General features: G+C 33.8%; 3 protein-coding genes across 4 annotated transcripts; 2 read left to right on the plus strand and 1 right to left on the minus strand.

Annotated features, from left to right (window-relative positions):
* Positions 1-6,277: 6,277 nt before the first annotated feature.
* LOC122595571 (protein ESMERALDA 1) lies at positions 6,278-12,444 on the plus strand. Of its 2 annotated transcripts, none has more exons than XM_043767956.1 (10): positions 6,278-6,935; positions 8,797-8,863; positions 9,310-9,377; positions 9,484-9,572; positions 9,667-9,864; positions 9,949-10,153; positions 10,530-10,697; positions 10,806-10,973; positions 11,057-11,247; positions 11,929-12,444. In XM_043767956.1, the coding sequence occupies exons 1-10, from the start codon at positions 6,546-6,548 to the stop codon at positions 12,089-12,091; spliced, it is 1,707 nt and encodes a 568-aa protein (XP_043623891.1). In that variant the 5' UTR covers positions 6,278-6,545; the 3' UTR covers positions 12,092-12,444. The 2 variants fall into 2 exon arrangements, with proteins under 2 accessions (XP_043623891.1, XP_043623892.1); XM_043767957.1 differs by lacking the exon at positions 6,278-6,935 and adding an exon at positions 7,907-7,925.
* A 1,793-nt stretch (positions 12,445-14,237) lies between these two features.
* Positions 14,238-15,311, minus strand: LOC122597384 (F-box protein CPR1-like). The gene has a single exon (XM_043769983.1). The coding sequence runs from the start codon at positions 15,309-15,311 to the stop codon at positions 14,238-14,240; it is 1,074 nt and encodes a 357-aa protein (XP_043625918.1).
* Positions 15,312-16,154: 843 nt separating this feature from the next.
* LOC122596427 (phytanoyl-CoA dioxygenase) lies at positions 16,155-18,778 on the plus strand. Its single transcript, XM_043769002.1, has 9 exons — positions 16,155-16,272; positions 16,363-16,487; positions 17,146-17,206; positions 17,504-17,572; positions 17,656-17,774; positions 17,874-18,021; positions 18,121-18,265; positions 18,350-18,436; positions 18,568-18,778. The coding sequence occupies exons 1-9, from the start codon at positions 16,218-16,220 to the stop codon at positions 18,608-18,610; spliced, it is 852 nt and encodes a 283-aa protein (XP_043624937.1). The 5' UTR covers positions 16,155-16,217; the 3' UTR covers positions 18,611-18,778.
* Positions 18,779-19,655: the final 877 nt, after the last annotated feature.

Below are 19,655 nucleotides of genomic sequence, written 5' to 3' on the forward strand. Positions count from 1 at the left end.
TGTTCGATTTTTAGTCTATCTATACGAGGAGATCATATCATATGAAAAATGTAACGATTCTTTCGTTTCTTCGCCACTGGCCATCCGCCGGGAGTTTCGGGTTTAATACCGATATTTTAGCAACAAATCTAATAAATCTAAGTGTAGTGCTTGGGGGGTGTGATCTTTTTTGGAAAGGGATTGTGTGCGAGTTTTTATTTCAAGAATAGGCTGGATCCAACCAGATGTACTTTTTTCTGTTCTAACTAGGAAGTTATACCTAAGAAGAGAGGTGCACGATCTCGCGAATTACTTCTGAATAAATTCGAAATCATATGTAAGACTATAGCATTTCGTAATTTATTGGAAAATCTACTTTGATTCTCTATCAACCAATAATGCGGGACCATTAACATGGTTAAAGCTAACTGTTTAAGTCAGACGCGGCATGGGTACTCTTTACCACTATGTTAATATAGAGACGGTTTCAAAAAAATAAATAATATTTTATCAATAGAACACTCATATCGATAAAATGATTTGAACTACTTATTGGGATTTTATCCCCTTTTTAGCCAATGCTGAATCGATGACCTATTGTGTATAAAGTAAAAAAACTTCTTGGATTCAAAAAAAGTAACAACTTGCTGACAATTACATTTTTTTTGTTTTGTTTGGTCAGAAGAGTCCTCCGAATATTTGGTCTTATATGATTCCTTTTGATATTTTGATTTCATTTGGAATATGACCAGAGAGGATAGGCTCATTACATTAACAATAGATATGGGAATTTACATGAGCGTGAAGCCAATGAATCGAACGATTCATGTGTGTTCGGAAGGGATCATGGAATTTTTGAAATGATGGCAAGATAATCTACTTTCATTAAGTGATTTATTAGATAATCGAAAACAGAGAATCTTGAATACTATTAGAAATTCGAAGAATTGCGCGAGGGGGCCATCGACCAGCTGGAAAAAGCCCGGGCTCGCTTACGGAAATAGAAATAGAAGCAGACATTTCGCGTGAATGGATATTCTATATAGAGCGCGAAAATTGAATTTTTGATTCAACTTATAAGACTTTGTTCTCTTGAAAATTAATTCTGCAAAAGGTTTCTCACACTAAGCTTTTATGGCTGTGTTTAACAGTTTAATACAGACCACACTTGTCATCCAACTTATGAGGCTTAAGTGGGATGAAGAAAGAATCAATATTTAGGCCCACAAATTAGAAATGGCCATCCCTTTAGAATATACCAAATCTCGTCTACACCATTCATTTCTTAGCATACCCAAATATGGTCCAAAAAGTTACCATTTCTAACTGGTTGTCATTGGCATAGTTATTGCTTTGTTGGGACTCCTGATTCCTAAATAACGTGGTTAATGAATTTTGACTAATATTAATTTATTAAATATTTCATGTGTGATGTAAGACTGCATTTATATATATTTTTTAATCATTAAAAATCGTAATAACGTGTACATAAATTTATTTTTTTTATGTAAAGGTTTTATTCTGAATAACTTTTTTTTTTTCTTTAAAATTTTCAATAATCCACCCTAACAAATGCAAAAAATGAGATTTGTACTTTGATAGAATACCACAATGTCAAATACCTTATCAATGAGTCAACAATCTCATTAGCTAGCGTATACATAAGGGTGGGGAAGCGCCTCAACACCCCTCCCCTCCCAGGTTTTTCTCCTCCTGCTCGCCTGTTTTTTAATGCTAGGAATGTCTCACCACCTCCCCTCCCCTCCTCTCCCCCATTTTCTATTTAATTTAAACATATATAAAATAAGAAAAAAAGTAATAAAGAAAGAAGAAGGAAGAAAAGACAAAAGAGATAGGTAAGGAAATCGACACCACTGTCCCCAAATCCCTCCCCACCCTACTGGTATCGAAGGGTCGGAACGGTGTTCAATCTGGTACCGGATGGTATCGGTTCGGTCCTCAGGGCGCTCCGTCCAGCCTAACTATCTTACATTCAAATCAATATTTTCTGTTCTTATTTTATAGAGCTTTCTTATTGTAAGTGCACATTTAACTTGTTAGTTATGCACACATCAAGATTTTGTACAAGAAAAGTCATTTGATTCTTATATGTTTTCGGAAACAAAATTGAAATATGAATTTCATTTTATATTATGTTTTCTTCATATAGTGAAATTAAATTCCGTTAATTGAAGTTCTTAAAACACCATCATCCGAAAGAATTCAAGATTCCTCAACAAATTGAATGGAAAATTTAAAATTTCAATGATTTATTTTTTTATTTATTGAATGCCCCCTGACTATAACAAATAGAATTTTAAGAAAATGAAAGTTACACACCTTTTCACTTGGTTTGTCTGTCTTAATAAGTTAATATACATTCAAATTATAGACTCAAGATCCCATTGTAGCAACTAGCTAGCAAGACATATCTCTAAGCTTTTCTTGTTATCTTCTTTGAAGCACTTTTTGACACTGGATGAAAATTCTATTAAGTGATCCTCATGCATGTGATTAAAAAAAAAGGATGATGATTGAAGGTGAAGTGGACCTAAGAATGTCAATGGGATTTCAAAAGTAGAAAACGGTGAACATTTCAATTTCTAGTCTCCCTTTTGATTTTCAAATCCTAATATTGGTCTTCTAACATATGTGTAATGTGTTAATCCTCAAGTGACCCATACCCAAACATTCTCTTATATAAATTTTTATTTAGATTAGTTTTTATCGTTCTTTACTTTTTGTTCTTGGATGTGTTTTGTATATGTCAGTCATAAAATCACCATATTACTGTCCTTCATATAAAGATCTTTAATTAAAACAATAAACATTAGGGTTGGATTAGGTTTTATAAGTAGACTTCAACTTTAACGGCTATGGCTATGGCTACGATCATATAAACTACGCAATGGACTTTGGTGGCCTAACAGTATCTTGACATGTTAGATACTCGAATATCATCACAAAATATTATGTATCAAAACTTTTATAAGTGTTTGGACCGTAAAAAAAAGTTCGAAATGTGTACTACTAGAACTTGATAAATAAACTAATTATAAAAGTTAATATATGGTCTAATAATTTTGTCTTGATAAATGATTGAAGAATTTGAAAACAATGTTTTCTTGATAACTACAAGTTAATTTAATATATTTGACGACCAAAATTACCAACTAATTATACTCCTAACAAAACCTAATAAGGGTGGACAGAGTGGGTAGGGAGGGAACCGGTACCGGTTAGCACACCGCGCCGACCTTCCGGTACCGGTGGGGTGGGGAGGAAAGTGGGGAGCGCCGTGCCTATTCCTATGCCTATCCATCCGACCGTTACGAGGTTAAAATAATAAAGAAAAAAAGTCACAGGGGCACACCACAAACGACTCTCTTCTCTCTCTTTCTCTTTCTCTTCTTTTTCTTTTCTTCTTCTTTTTTCTTTCTTTCTTTCTCTGCCATTGTTCGACTTTCTTTTTTTCTCTTTTCTTTTATTTTTTCATTCAATCCATAAAATAGAAAAGGGTGGGGAGAGGAGTGGAAGGGTGGCGAAGTGCTCCTAGCATTAGGGGAGGGGAGGAGAAGAAAAATCGGGTAGGAGTGGGGAAGCTCTCCCCCTACCCTAATGGATTAAAAGGAACCTATGCGGCAACCGAATGGGGTTTTTTTTCCTGAACATTCAGTCGGTATTGCGATATCAGGAAAACCTCACCGTATAATGGTGAAGCCTTACACGTACCCTAAACAACGAGATGTTGACCATGGGGCGTTACAAGTATTTGGAGGTAAAACCCCAAGACTTGTCATCCCTAAGGATCGAACTCAAGACCTTGAGTAACTTGTCATCCTATGACTAGTTCGACTAGTCATCATTGGCATGAATCGTGCTTTTGTTTTCCACTTTGGGTAACTTTATTCTGTATTTATAATGTATATCCCCTCAATCTATTAAGACTTTAACAAGACTTGTGTTCCTAAGAAAAAAAAGAAACCTACATAAACCAAGAACAAATGAGATTTGTACAATGACATGCTACAACCGATCAACTATACAAATATATATCTTATTATTATATTATTATCTTAATTTTAATTTTATCTTAATCTTAATATATACTATAAGGCAGTTGAATTAATGACTTATTAACCAATCAAATCGTTCAATTTTATACTTAATTTATATTTATTAGCCATCAACTTGAGAAGAATTTTTTATTTTATTTATAAAAAGTTACAAGAAGTATTTATATTTAACCTTTTAAAGTTACAATTGTCACTCAAATCAAAAATTTTAATTGTTATCAAAGAATATGAAAACAATCATAATTGTTATTTAATTATCATAGGACAAGTGATTGATAATTAACTTATTCATGTTATGGGTCTGCATCATGATTAAATACATATACTTGAATGTCAAGTATGGGATCACAAATATGTTTATATTTTAATTCTTAATTATATTTCATAATAATATCACATTAATTCTTAATTGTAGCATGTGCCTTGTGAAATGATTACGACAAACAATTCCATCAATATGTCTCAGCTAATAATGACAATGACGAATCTGTGATTATTGTACTACAACTTGCAAAGTATAACACTTAGAACCGTATATCTTCAAAATTATAAGTGTTTATGAGTTAAATGTACGAAGATTAATATTGATAATATCGTAAAACCCGTGTCCAGTGTTAGACACGGGTCTAAAATCTAGTTAATTGTTATAAGCCATAATTACATGTACTTCTTCGAAATCTTCTTTTTTTCTCACTATGTAAGTAGATGTATATATGTGTTTGTGTAAATTTCTACTTGTAATGCAAGTATTATCAAATAATGAAATAAGAGCAAACTTGGGCCCATCTGGACAACCCTTTATAACATGTATTTATTTGTTTGGCCCATAGTAATTGAATTTTTAGTGGCCCATCTGATTCTTCCTGTTTTTCAAAGGGGTCGTTGTGTAAGTCTATTATGAAATTTATACTATATACAGTAATAATTAAGGGAAATGATAATAGTAACAGCAACTTTTATTAACTTACCATATAATATAAGTTTTTTAGCATATAGTATAAGTCAGTATTGCTTATGTGTGGTAGATGTATCAGTTATAGTGGTATGGATATCACTTTCTAATAATTAACACCTAACTTTAAATATGTTTATGGCTACTAGACGAATATCTGTGTGATGTAATGCCGATGGTGGTAGTGACATAGTGATGGTGGTGGTGGCAAATAGTATTGGTTATTGATATAAAAGGCGTAATGTAACTATTTTATGAATTAAGGGATAAACTTTGTAAATTAATTCCTTAATAATTAAGGAGATTTTAGATCTTTTAAAGGTAGAAAACTGAAAAAGAAAAAAGTGTTTATTTTACATAGAAGTAAAGACATCATATCATAATATATGTATAAACCAATCAAAAATTTCAAAATAGACAAGGACTATATCAACTTATATATATGTATACCACATATAACATGATACAATAATACTACTTGAAATTTTGATAAATACAATAGACTAATAATAGACATATTATATTGATGTTGGTTTTACTTTAAAACAATTCTAAGCACCTAATTCCATTAGAATCTGTTTTGTTCGTGCTAAAATCATAAAAATGGTTAGAAAGACCTTTTAGCATTTTATATCTTTTGCCTTATCAATCATGTCATATTAGTATCAATTTTCTAATTTCATCTTCATCATTTGCGTGTCTATATTACTTCATCTTCATTACTTGCGTGTCTATATTACTCGTATCATATAAGACAATTAACAACATTTTATATATATTTTTAATGAACTTACATTAATTAAAGAAAGCCAAAGAGTAAAAGATTTGTTAAACGTCAAGACAGCATCCCAAAGTCGATGTAGAACGCCTTCTGAATCTGGGGTGTCGATCCCTCCATAAACCGTACCTGCCTCCTAAACTCGTACTCAAATACTCATGGTCTTAAAGTTTGGGAAAATGTTAAATGAAACTTAACGTGTATAAAAAGGTTATACATTTTCATATCAAAAATCTACTCTCTAACTTAATCGTATATAACTAATTAATTCGCCTTAGGGTTATTTTTGCCTATTTTGTAGCATTTGAAATTTCATAAACTAATAGTAAGATCTGGAATTAAAGGAGATGTTATCATTAACCTTTTTATCCAAAATCCATAACAAAAATAATACACACGACCTCAAATCATGTCAATAACTTACTAAATTGAGTCATTAAAAAAAAATCTCTTCCATTATTAGTTTCATTTTTATATCAAAAATAAAGCAGTAAAACACGGGAGCCAGCAAACAACGCTTGTCCCCCACGCCGTCTAAATTCACCACCGTCCTCCGCCGTGCACGTGCTTTCATCCCATTCAAAACACTCACTCTTCGAATCTCTCTCTCTCTCACCTTCAACTTCACACACATTACATTTCACACTCTAACAAACACACACATTTTTTTTTCACTAACACAAGACCTATACATACATAAAAATCTGTATCTATATCTCCGTCCATCATAGAATGTAGTAAACCGTATAGTACACAAACAATGCACGCTAAAAACCGCCTCCCTAACAGCGGACACAACACACCGTCACCGCCTTCATCACCACTCCGATCACCACGTCTCCGTCATAACCGCGCCGGAAAATCAGGTTCCACCGGAAAATTCGCTCTCGGCAGCGTATCTAACCGTTCAGTTGCACAACGTGTTGCGTGGATCGTATTATCTGTACTTTTAAGGCGGCAAGGAGTGTTTTTATTCGCTCCGTTGCTATATATATCAGGTATGTTGTTTTATATGGGAACGGTGTCGTTTGATGTTGTTCCTGATGTAATTAGAGCAGCTAGAAGAGCTCCGGGATCGGTTTATAGAAGTCCTGAACTTTATAATAAGCTCCGTCATGAAATGGATGCTGATAATTCGACTTCCGATGCGGTTAGTTTGCGTTTTATAGCCCTAAATCAATTTTCGTTGTCGATTTCGAGATCTTGTTTCTCAAATGTTGTAATTTTAGTTTATATTTATGCTTGGCTGTTAGTTGACTTTAGATAGAATTTTGAAACTATATATATATATATATATATATGTATGTTACATTTGCCTTGTAGCTAGATCTGTATAGGATTAGTAGTTTGAATATAGGTTCTAAATTGCCGTTTACGAGTTGAAATTCTGAGGTTCTCGAGACAGAACAAGATAGGAGACTGTGATAAGTCAATGTACTCGGTTATGTAGGATCAGGGCTTAATCTATTTAGTATGATATAAAGAAATTTTAAATATAGTGTGTGTGTGAATATAGGGTTTCAAAGTGAGATTGGATATATATGATGGAGTATATTTCATTTAGCTTGTAGTTATCTGTCCCGATTATTAGTTTGAATTTGGTGTTAAATTGCGATTTATAAGTTGGATGTCTTGGTTTTTAAGACGGAAAAAGGTTGTAGACTGTGATAGTGCAATGTCTTGGTTATGGAGGAATAGGGGTTAAGGTTTTTATTTTACGATAGTTTGACTTGCATAGATTTGCAAGTTTAATTTTTCTGAGGATGAGAATGAAGTATAATTGAATACGAGAGACAGTAACTGCATGATCTTTTGGTAGGTTTCGTAGATGGAAATGAATGTCTTCGAAGTTTTAAAGTTGAAGATGTGAGATAGAAGGTGGAACCAATTATATTACAAACTATAGTTATAGAGAACACATGGCAATGCTAAGGTCAAACATGGAATAAGATGTGTTATTGTTTTTAACTTGATCGTAAGAAATTATTTGGACATAAATTAAAATGTTTTGTAGTTTTCACTCCTCTGATTTGATGATGGCACAAGATATAGTTTGGAAGGATGTTATTTGATGGGAGTTACTGCGTTAGTAAGGAAAGAGTTACTGCTTTGCTCATAGGATGATGTTTTTTTCAGTTTGGTAATGACTGAATTTGCTAAGTGTCTAAAAAGATAACATTTCATTATTTGATTTGATGCTAATTTTCACATGTGTGGTGAATCTGAAGACTCTAAAAAAGTCGACATTTTCTTTTGTTTTACTTGTTTGCTTAAGATTGAACTCTTGTTATGATTTTCAAGTCTCGAGTCTGAATTTAGGTATCCTTTAAGATGCAGTTCTCAATTTGAACCAAAATATCTTTAGAACTTGTGTGGGTAGTTTAGCTGGATATTGTTGAGGGTAACAGTAATGGGTGCGTGAGTTTTCATCTTAAAGAGCTTAAAATTTATTTGGATGGCTATAATGTATAAGATGATGTGCAAGGGGTTGGTTGTAAGCATATCACTATGGTGCCAAGATGCTTCTTTTGCAGGGAGGGGAAACTTGTGCTTTTGACACATTATTATTTTTTTTTCTCTTTGGAACTTATGGACTTGGTAAATTTTTTTTTTTTTTTTTAATTCTAAAAATAATAAACAAGGATTTTGAATAAGTTTTTACATTGCACTAGGTGTATATCCATGTCTAGTATTAACAAGGTTCAGGATTACTAGGGATTTATATTGTTTTCAGGAAATCATTGTCTGTTTCTAGTTTGTGTGCTAATAATACTCGGTTTTGGATTATGTAGATGTTGTGTCTGTGACAACTAACTTGCATAATTCTTTATATATATGTATATACATATGCTATGCTTAATGTAATCAAGTATGGAACATTGAATATATATATATATATATATATATATACATACATATATATGTATTTGTATGCCATGTCTATAGTAAGTATGATTCTATGTAGTTTTCTTCGTCACTTTTGACTGATTTAAACACTTGACTAAATGTAGATGTCAACCATATGGAAACATGCTAAGAGTGCAGACTGGAAGCCTTGTATAAACAAAGCTTCAGGAGGTATGAACACTGTCTCACCTTTCGAATAGCAGAACCTGTTTGATGCCTGTTTTTATAGTGGGAATGAAGCAGTTTTTTTTTAGAAAGTTGTTTTTTAGATTCTTGTGCCGATAGCCCTTTGGCGCATTTAAGGTTTATGTAAGGTGCCTCATCAACCACCAGGTTCATGCCCCAAATGAGACAAGGAATGTAGGAATTTTAGTTTGGCGAGCAGTTTTTTTTCTTCTTTATTCATTTATCTAGCATCTTATTGTCGTCTACATTCATAAAACGATACTGTTTTGTGCTAGGAAGAAACTATAATCAACTAGTGTGTGACAATGGCGTCTGAAAACCGTTGTGTTTAAAGTATATCATTCCACCTGGAAATTCTTACCATTTGACATTTAGGTTTTAGCTTGTTATAGTTCCTGTCATCATCACACTTGGTTTTGAAAATCATTTAGGGTTGCCGGAGTCGAATGGTTACATATATGTTGAGGCAAATGGTGGCTTAAATCAGCAGAGGACTTCGGTAAACTTAAATCCTTTATGTTAATTTACTGTGTACTTTTTAACATTGTAAGACATAATTGCTTGTCTTCTTTGTAACGTAATGCTTTCTAAGTTTCTGTATATAGATTTGCAATGCAGTTGCTGTGGCTGGATATCTCAATGCAACACTTGTCATTCCCAATTTTCATTTTCATAGTATCTGGAGAGATCCTAGGTTTGTACACATGATCTACTATAAGTCCGTAACAATCAGAGTTTGTTTGTATATTTTGTATCTTGTAATATTTATGTGTGTTTTTCCATTGCAGCAAATTCAATGACATATACGATGAAGAGTTTTTTGTTAAAACTTTGGAAAGTCATGTGCGGGTGGTTGACACAGTACCAGGATACCTAATGGAAAGATTTGACCGCAATTTGACCAATGTATTCAACTTCAGAATAAAGGCCTGGGCACCAATTCAGTACTACAAGGATACAGTTCTTCCAAGGCTGCTTGAAGAAAAGTGAGATTTTCTTCTTGTCTTTTGATTGGCTTCTGAAAGGGATCCTTGCACATTGATCCATTTGTAAACATGTTAATATTTCAGGTTCATACGGATTTCTCCATTTGCAAATAGATTATCTTTTGATGCTCCTCCCGAGGTCCAACGACTTCGATGTTTGGCAAATTATGAAGCTTTAAGGTTTTCCACTCCTTTATTGACAATGGGTGAAACATTAGTTTCAAGAATGAAAGAACGTAGTGCGAATAATGGTGGCAAGTACATTTCTGTTCATCTACGCTTTGAGGAGGTTGGTAATCTATTTGCTGATAATTTATATCGGATAATTGCATAGGGTACGGTTTAGAAATGGCAATATAGGTTCGTAAGGCAGGTTGGGTAATTAGTCAAAAGAAGTCGACTCTGACCCTAAACACATGTTTCAATTTTTGTATGAATAATTAGTGTCAGTTGTGTTTACAAAGTCATATTAAATAGAAATTAATCTAGTTTTTTAAATAACCAAAGGGCCTTTGCCCTATCGGTATTTGAGGTGACCTATCACCCAAAAAAGTGGGTTCTGGTCGACTAGTCCCTTTGTGGAAAAAGTTAAAATGATTTGGGAATGTGTGTGATATTTGCCTTCCAGCAAATCTACTTTTCTAATTGCTTCCCTGATTTTACAGGACATGGTTGCTTTTTCTTGCTGTGTATATGATGGAGGATCGAAAGAGCGGGAAGATATGATAGCTGCAAGGGAGAGGGGTTGGAAAGGTAAATTTACAAAGCCTGGTAGAGTTATAAAACCTGGAGCCATTAGAGTAAATGGAAAATGTCCCCTCACACCTTTAGAGGTAATATTGATTGCTTCCATATGATTATTGACTGAGTTTCTTGAATATAAAGAAAACTAGAACTACAATAAAAGAATTCTTTCATAATTTAGTTTTATATTTTACTAGGTTGGCTTGATGCTTAGAGGAATGGGATTTGATAAAAGTACATCTATATTTCTAGCCTCTGGAAGGATATATGACTCCGAGAGGCATATGGCTCCTCTTCTAGAAATGTTTCCTCTTTTGCAAACCAAGGAGATGCTTGCATCTGCTGAGGAACTTTCCCCATTTATGGTCTGACTTTCTTTCTTGTCTTTAATGTGATTTCTGGTTCTAGGTTTGGTTGGTTTTGTGGCTGACTCTTTTACTGCTTCTAGAACTATTCTTCCAGGATGGCTGCTATAGATTACACCGTATGTCTTCATAGTGAAGTGTTTGTGACTACTCAAGGGGGAAACTTCCCTCATTTTTTGCTGGGCCATAGAAGATATCTGTTTAATGGACATTCCAAAACAATCAGACCTGACAAACGGAAGTTGGCAGTATATTTCGATAACCCCAAGATCGGGTATGATATTTTCATATACATTCATAGTTATATACTAATGCACTTCCAGTTGCTACATATGAAATGAAATATATAAAGATTTGTCATTCTGAATGGCTAAAATTGGTTGTTCTATGGACTTGAAAGGAAATATGCATTGGTGAATTCGCAAAGAAGTTCTGGCATTAATTTTCCCTATAATATCCGCTTCCAGTCTCTTCCAATATCATATGTTCTCGAGTGTAGCAAGTTACTAAAAGCTGCATGCTCTTGGGGTAATGGTATTAAATCCATAAGTATCAAGATGTGCAGATTGGGCTGGGCAGGGTAAAAGGTCATAGCCTTTTTGGGTCAAAAGAGGTCGGGTTGACCCGATAGTACTTTGTCCTCTTTATTAAACTTCAATAAAAATTGGGATTCCTAAAACATATATCACAATAATATCTAAATCTTTGTAGTTGAAGATTGTAGGACTTGTATACGTTAAAAATACTCTCCTGGGGACTTTCAACCCGTTTGACCCATAGCTTTCCTAGCCAAGTTATTTTTATTTGTTCCATTTGGGATAAAATTTTCTTTTCACCGAACTCACTCTGATCGGAAGTAAATAATATAATTTCTTAGTGAGTGCCACATTTCTGGAGTTGTATATTTATATCCAGCTCTTCATAGTATTAACCTTTTTTTGATTGGTTATTTTAGCTGGAAAACATTCAAAAGGCACATGTTAAGCATGCGAGCCCATAGTGACTCTAAAGGAATTGAACTGAAAAGGCCAAATGACTCCATATATTCATTCCCATGTCCCAATTGCATGTGCCATGCAAATAAAACCGAAGATTCAAGAGCAGCATCCGCAGCATGATTCTAGAATTGACTAGATCAAATGGGTGCACATTTTGTGAGCTAACATTGAAAATTCTTTATTTTTTCCCTCCCCGAGCTTGAACGATCAGCGTCTGCATCTGGAGCTTCAACAGTGATTAAGAAAGATGGAAGTTGCATGATGTACACTGGAACAACTGGACATCAACTTGCACATAATTCCAGAATGAGGAAAGGTTGTCATTTTGACCTGGTGATCATCGTGCAGATACTGTATCGAATGAGCTGGATTGCAAATATGTTTAACACCTGGTTTTTGATTTTCTTAGTTTGTGTACAATGTAAAATTGATTGTCAGTTACATTTTAAAATTATAGCAAACAGTTCTCGACAGATTTAGGGAACCACATTTTTTGGGTTCCCTTGTTAAATTCCATTGAATTAATGTTTCAAAAAAGAAAAGGTAAATGATTTCCCCTCCTACTAAATATTGGGTGAGACTCTTTAGCGTGGACCCGGTTAAGACAATATAGTTTTACACCTTTCATGGTGATATTTGATCTGATTTTGACATTCTGCTAGTAAACTTCAAAGGACATGACCTGTTAACATCTTGAAAAGATGTGCATTTGGCTTTGAAGTCTTACCAGTATTGATAGAAATAAACGTATGTGTATACGTGTTACAGATGTGAAGTTATTTCATTATAAGGTGTAAAAAACTTTGATGTTGATACAGGTTAACATCGCAATACCCGAGAATAATTTTTTTGTCATGATCATTCTCCCATCCTGGTTGACCAATTCGTGTAAGGTAGAATATTACTTAATTTGTTTTTTGAAAGAGATCGAATCTTTTTGTATCACATTGCTAATTCAATCATTCTAAGAAGTCCACATTCAATCAATTTAATCACCAGCGGAATCAAGGAGTATGTAACTATGTAAGGTGCATTCAACGAAATGGTAGGAGATTAAAATATTACATGCAAACAAAAGGCTACAAGTTACAACTTACAACTATTAGTGTATGTGCGTGAGCTTACTGCTTGATTAGCCTTGTCCCATATTTTTTTTAGCAAAATATAATATCACATTTCGATATTTGCTACCTAATTGTTTTTTCACGATAATAAATCTAGTTTTAGAGCATTAGGAGGGCTACTTGGCTTCGTCCAATGTTGCTAAGACCCTTCGTCCACATTTGACACTTGACATTGGGTGCGGTTCATTCAGAAGCCGCTTGGGATGAATAATGGGCTCGAAGTCACTTGAGACATAGATAAACCTTAGATGTAGCTTTTATGAAAGTCTATATTATGAATAATGGGTTCGAGAATTCACTTGAAATCCACACAGCAATGTCACTGATTGTTCCAGCAATCCCTTGTCAATGGTTACGCAATGATTGAATCAGAAAGTCTATATTATGTAACAAAGCAACAAATAAACCTTAGATGTAGCTCTTATGAAAGTCTAACAAGGTAATCGGATGAAGGAAACACCCATAGATGTCTTAGAAGCTCAATCACCATGTCAAATAGCAGAGACCATAAAGAATAAAATCAAAGACTTAATTAACCAGCTTGTAAAAATAAGATCAAATAACTCAAATTTTATTATTTCTACTAAAAATCATCTCATTGCAAGTTTCGATGAAGGACTAAAATCGACACAGTGTTTCGCAAACAATCCATAGAAAACTATATTGAAGCCTTTACATTCATCTTTGTCATAATAATAAATAATATTAGGGATAAGTATCTTGGAATGTAACAAACTTTGAACGAATGTCTATAGTAGGAAATAACTAAATTTGTGTGTATTGTATGTAAACAACTCGAAAATAATGTTTATTGTATGTAAGAAAATGTATTCAACCAATTAAAATCAGACAAGTAGCACCTCTATATGGTTGCCACGTATGTTTCCTTACATACAATAAACATTTTTTAAAGTTGTTTACATACAATACACACAACTTTAGTTATTTCCTACTATAGACATTCGTGCAAAGTTTGTTATATTCCAGGATACTTATCCTATAATATTATAAAGAACATTGACCTCCCTAGTCCCTACAATTGAAGTTCCATACCTAGCACGACTGCTCAAAAAGTCATAGTCCATGATATTGCCCATATCTATGCCCCCAATAAACTTACTTGATAAAGAACAACTACAAACTCATTGATCAAGCAAATGTAGGGTTCCCATGTATGAGCCTGCAAAGCATTGATAACCATATCCATCAATGCCAATCCGATTAAAGAGCTCCGAGTCCGGTTCATAAACGAGAAGCTCATGTTTAAAAGGATTTTGCAATTGAATTATAGGTTGGCCATTTTTCCTGAATCCAAGTACCCTTTCTATTGAAGCGTCCGGCGCCTTGACAGTATATAGTTTTTTAAACATGTTTCGAACACCATCCTCCTCCATCATCATCCATACCTCGTATTCTGTTCTTTTCCTTGTGTGTATGGTTTCAAGCAGAACAAGAGACTCCCTAAGCTTGGATAAATTCAAATTTTGAAGAGAGGCATCTCGTAGACTAGGTGGGAGGGATATTTCAGCAAACTTTTCATTGATCATATCAAATGACAAAATCAGTTTTTTAAAAACAAACCGAGTATTATAAAAACCAATCCAATAGATGAATCTCTCTGTTACTACCGCTTTCTGATGAAAGTGAAATGATTTACCAGACAGAAAACAAGTATTAGACAAACGTCTCCACTTCCTTGTGCTCAACTTAAAAAGCTCTACCTGCCACGGAATGCTAATGAAATCAATCTTGAGAATTATAGGGTCAGTTGTATTACAAACACCGAAACCAACAACAGTTTGTAACACATTAGGGATGGGTATCTCAACACATTTCCTAATTGACGGATTCCAAATAACAACATCTCGTTTATTGTGTTCATGATACCTGTAAATTGCAAACAAGCCTTGCGAGGAACCGATCATCTTATAGGTGAATGGTTTATCATTTAATAGGGAAGGAATAAGGCAGGACTTGTGTTGAGGGAAACTATTATCATCATCGAACGTATATGCGTAATCCGTATCATACAAACTTACAAGTAACTGTTGGTGATTATAATGATGAGTGTGGATGTTGTAATCAGCGATAAAGTCAGAGCTTTCAATGATGGATTTCCAAGGCTTTGAAACTAATCTGAATCTAATCAATGTTTTTATAGGAAGCCTTTTGATTATTTCTATTTGTAATTCCAAAGGTATGTAGCAAACATCCATAATGATCGATTGTGAATCTTAGTTGTAGCGTCGAAGAAGGTTTATTTAGTTAGGGTTTAAGGTCAAATAGCAGGGTTTTATAACAAAAAGGGGTGTTCGTCCAATCGTCCGGCCGGGATAAAAAGTTCTTAAAACATAGAATCTATTCTATGCTCCTAGAAACCGCCTAAGATTATAACTTCAAACTACCAAAAATATCTCTCATCTGTATTCATTGCTTTATATTTAAACATCAAATTACAACTCCAAATCATTTTTGTATATCCTTTATTCATTAATTTAAACATCAACACCTAATATACCTATAAATCACCATTGCCGCATCCATCACCCGTCGCCACCTCCGCCGCCAACACCATTGCCGCCGCATTGCGCGGGCATATGACTCGTATTCGCTAAACGCAACCCTTAAGGCTGCAGTTAAGGTGCATCGAATAGTCATACACTAGCCATAAAATTTAAAGATGAGTTTTTGATATGACTTTTTTATGAACGCTAAATGTAAGAGATGCATTTAATATTTTCTTTTTTTTTTAATTAACTATTTGTATACTTTTTTATATTTATGCTATTGTTTGTAGGCATACACGTTAATAAAGAACTCCTAGTAAATCAAGTACGTATATATATTTTTTTGAACGTTAAATCAAAGTATATGTATAATAATATTCCGATGTTTTCATTGCTGACGTTCATAAGCATGCGCCTAATAATAATAATAATAATAATAATATTATCCTAGTATATTTTTAACAAAAAAAACTAGGTATTGACCAAATGTAAATAAGAAAAATCCAGTTGTTGACTTAAGATCCAAATTTCTTATAGATATACATTTACATAAATTTCTACAAGCAACCGCCATTCCTTAAAAACATCAGACCATAATAACAAACTTGAACCACAATGACAATCGCCGGAACTTTGACTTCTGATCAGCTCCATTCCTTCAATTCTCAAGGTATCTATCATCTAACTCTTATTCCTCCCCCAAATCTTTATATATATACTCCATTTTATTACATATTTTTTTTATATACATAAATTACAGGATATTTAGTTATTGAATCATTCTCAAGTAATGAAGATGTAGATGCCTTAAGAAAGAGAATGGCTCATTTACTTGATGGCTTTGATTCTTCCTCCTCTGCCTCTATTTTCTCTACCAAAAACCAGGTTCTTTTTTTTTTCTTCTTATTTTCTAATAACTTAATTTTTGTAATTCTGGGTATATGGGTTATAGCTTATTTTACAGGATTATCAGCTTATTGCCAATAGGTTGGTTCCGTCTGAGACATTTGTGTAATTTAGGAGTAAGATAGTTTGGCTTTTTTTAAATTTTAATAAGCCGATAACCCCGAATAATAAGCTAATCCAAACACACCAAAAATAACAAAAAATGTATGTGGTCATTATTAGGAAGCATGTTAGATTAGGGATTTTTTAGGGAATGGAATTACAAGAGTTTGCTTCCAAAGCATAGGATTGATGGTTCCAGAGATTGGACGCCTGTGCGTGGTTCAATCTCCGGAACCATTCATCAGAAAAAGGGAATAAAAAAATCCCATTTTGAATGGATCAGTTGGTTAGGCCAAGTCTGAGTGGGTCAGCTTGATTTCCCTTTCACTTGATGGCGAAGTTGTCGTAAAATCTATTTTTTGGAAGTGATGTGATATATTTTTATTACTATTGTTATTAATCCTTTTCTTTTTGGTAAGCCTGTTCTTGTATTTATCTATTTATCTTTTAGGAAAAAGAATGAAGATGTACAGTGAGACTGTTTAATTAAAATGTATTTGTTCCAATCAAAGTGTTTATGTGTTTGTCTTGTCAGCAAAAGACAAGTGATGATTACTTCTTTGAGAGTGCCGAGAAGATTTCTTTTTTCTTTGAAGGTATAATGAACTATCTTGAACATGGATAAAAATCTTAGGTTGATTTTCTTTTATATATTTATGGATCATTTACTTTGGTGTGCATTCACAAGTTTTGCAAATTTACTAGATTCTTGTTAATGGCTTTTATGAAGTAACAACTTGATAAAGTATATGGCATCCGTTCTAGTTCATTCTGATATAAAAAGACTACTTTCTGTTTTTAGTGGATACATTGGAAAGATATTTATCAGTTTGTAGGTAATTTCTCCGTAGCTTTTAGTATGATATGCTGAAAATTTTCTGAATTTTTGACAGAAAAAGCGTTTGATGATGATGGAAAGTTAAAGCAAGCGAAAGAGCTCTCTATAAACAAAGTTGGTCATGGTTTGTGAGAAGTATAATATTCGCTCAAAGATATAAGAATCCAAAGGTTGTACATTGATGTTTCTTGATGTCATCTTTTGTAGCTTTACATGATAATGACCCCATTTTCAAAAAGGTCTCGTGCTCGGATAAAATGTCTGGCATATTGCGCTCATTAGGATACAAGAGGCCCATGATCATTCAATCAATGTACATATTCAAGGTATATTATTTGTTAACGCTTTTTCCGATGAATAAGAGAAGTTATCTCTGTCAACTAGAACCGATTTCTATATATGTGGTTATGTTTCGTTTATTTCAGCAACCAGGTATCGGTGGTGAAGTGGTTCCACATCAGGACAATTCGTTTTTGTATACCGATCCACCGAGTTGCACTGGACTATGGTTGGCCCTAGAAGATGCCACCCTTGTTAATGGTTGCTTATGGGCAATTCCTGGATCGCACAAAGGTCTTTTATGGCGCATGAGCTTTCATAATTTATTAAAATATCTGCAAGTATGTGTAGTCGATTAGTAGTGAAAGCTAATAATATCCTTGTTTGTTCCAGATGGCCTGGTGAGACGGTTTATTAGAGATGATAACGGGGTTCACTTTGACAAGCCATCCCCGACTTATGACCAAAAAGATTTTGTACCAGTTGAAGTAAAAGCTGGATCTTTGGTCCTTATCCATGGTGATCTTATTCATCAAAGGTTGTCATTTGAAGAAATTTCAGATCATTATGGTTACTTTCTGTTAATTGATCTTACATGTGACATTTATTTGGTTGGTAACAGTTTTGAAAATCAATCCTCGAAATCAAGGCATGCTTACAGCTTGCATGTTATAGATACGGATGGTTGCAAATTTGCAGCAGATAACTGGTAAGTACATTACTTCCTCCTATACAACGTTTCAGAATATTATCGTGATTTAGGGAAAATCTTGTAAACATTCTTTATATTAGATTTGTAGAATGAAATCATAAGTGATGTGTTGACCTTTTCAATTTCAGGATTAGAAGGACTGTGGATCCCGAGCCTCTTTATGTATCTTAGTCTGGGCCTGATTTTACTATGAAATCATACACATCTAGTTTGCATTGTCCCCGTTTATGTATGTAATAATATCTTTTAAATTACCATTCCATCAACTGAACATGTATTAGGAACTCTTTGCATCTGCTCTTTACGATATATCTACCAATAAATAACAACGCTTGGATACATGCTTTTCTGTGTGTGTGTTTTTGCATGAAAACAACTTGTACACTCCCTTCCTTTCTAATGAGGTTTGAACCCTTCGATCTCTAGATGATTTTGTTACTGTAACTGGTTAAGAAACAATAAAACAAATGACAATGCACATTACAATGAAATTAAGGCGTATATGCTTTAAAAGAAGTAGTGAACATTTCACATTGACATAAATTGCTATGTATAAGAACCAATATGCTAGAAAGGGAAGTATGTAATGTTACCATTTTTTGGGGGTTTAACATCATTGAACTTCTGTTATGTTTATTGACATTACATATGTTATGCTTTATGCTGATATCAGTTGTGTTAGTTTTGTTTATGTTCGTTACCACAACCAAACTGTAGTGCAATCTGGAATTTCCATTCCCTCCCCCACCCCAAATCGTAATGCTTGAAGACGTGCTGCTTTTTATTGATATTAGTTTTTCTGAAGCACGATGGCCATATATTTGGATCATTACTGCATTTATGTGCTTCTTTAAGCGTTATTTGGCTTGCCGGGTGTTAAGTTTTGGTCAAGGCTAGTTTTAGGTATCTTTATTTGTTGGCACGCTAGTTCGATGACTTTTAGGTTGTTTCTTCAAGATTCTTTATCTATTGTTGGTGTTTGTATTATCTTGCAATGGTTCAGTTTGATTCGTTTTTGTCCGATATTATAAAAACTTGAATTTAAAACACACGAAGTACTTACTATTTGTAAAATTGACATCAAAGTTAATCTTTTAGTTATTAGATATAGCGTTGTTCTTAGTTACCATTGCGAAGATGCTACGGTATTTGTTTACTTAAGTAACAACGGAAACGACGTTGGTTGAGCAGCTAGTGCAATATATCATACATATTG

The sequence above is a fragment of the Erigeron canadensis genome, chromosome 4 (genome assembly GCF_010389155.1).
Source record: "Erigeron canadensis isolate Cc75 chromosome 4, C_canadensis_v1, whole genome shotgun sequence".
Lineage (NCBI taxonomy): Eukaryota > Viridiplantae > Streptophyta > Magnoliopsida > Asterales > Asteraceae > Erigeron > Erigeron canadensis.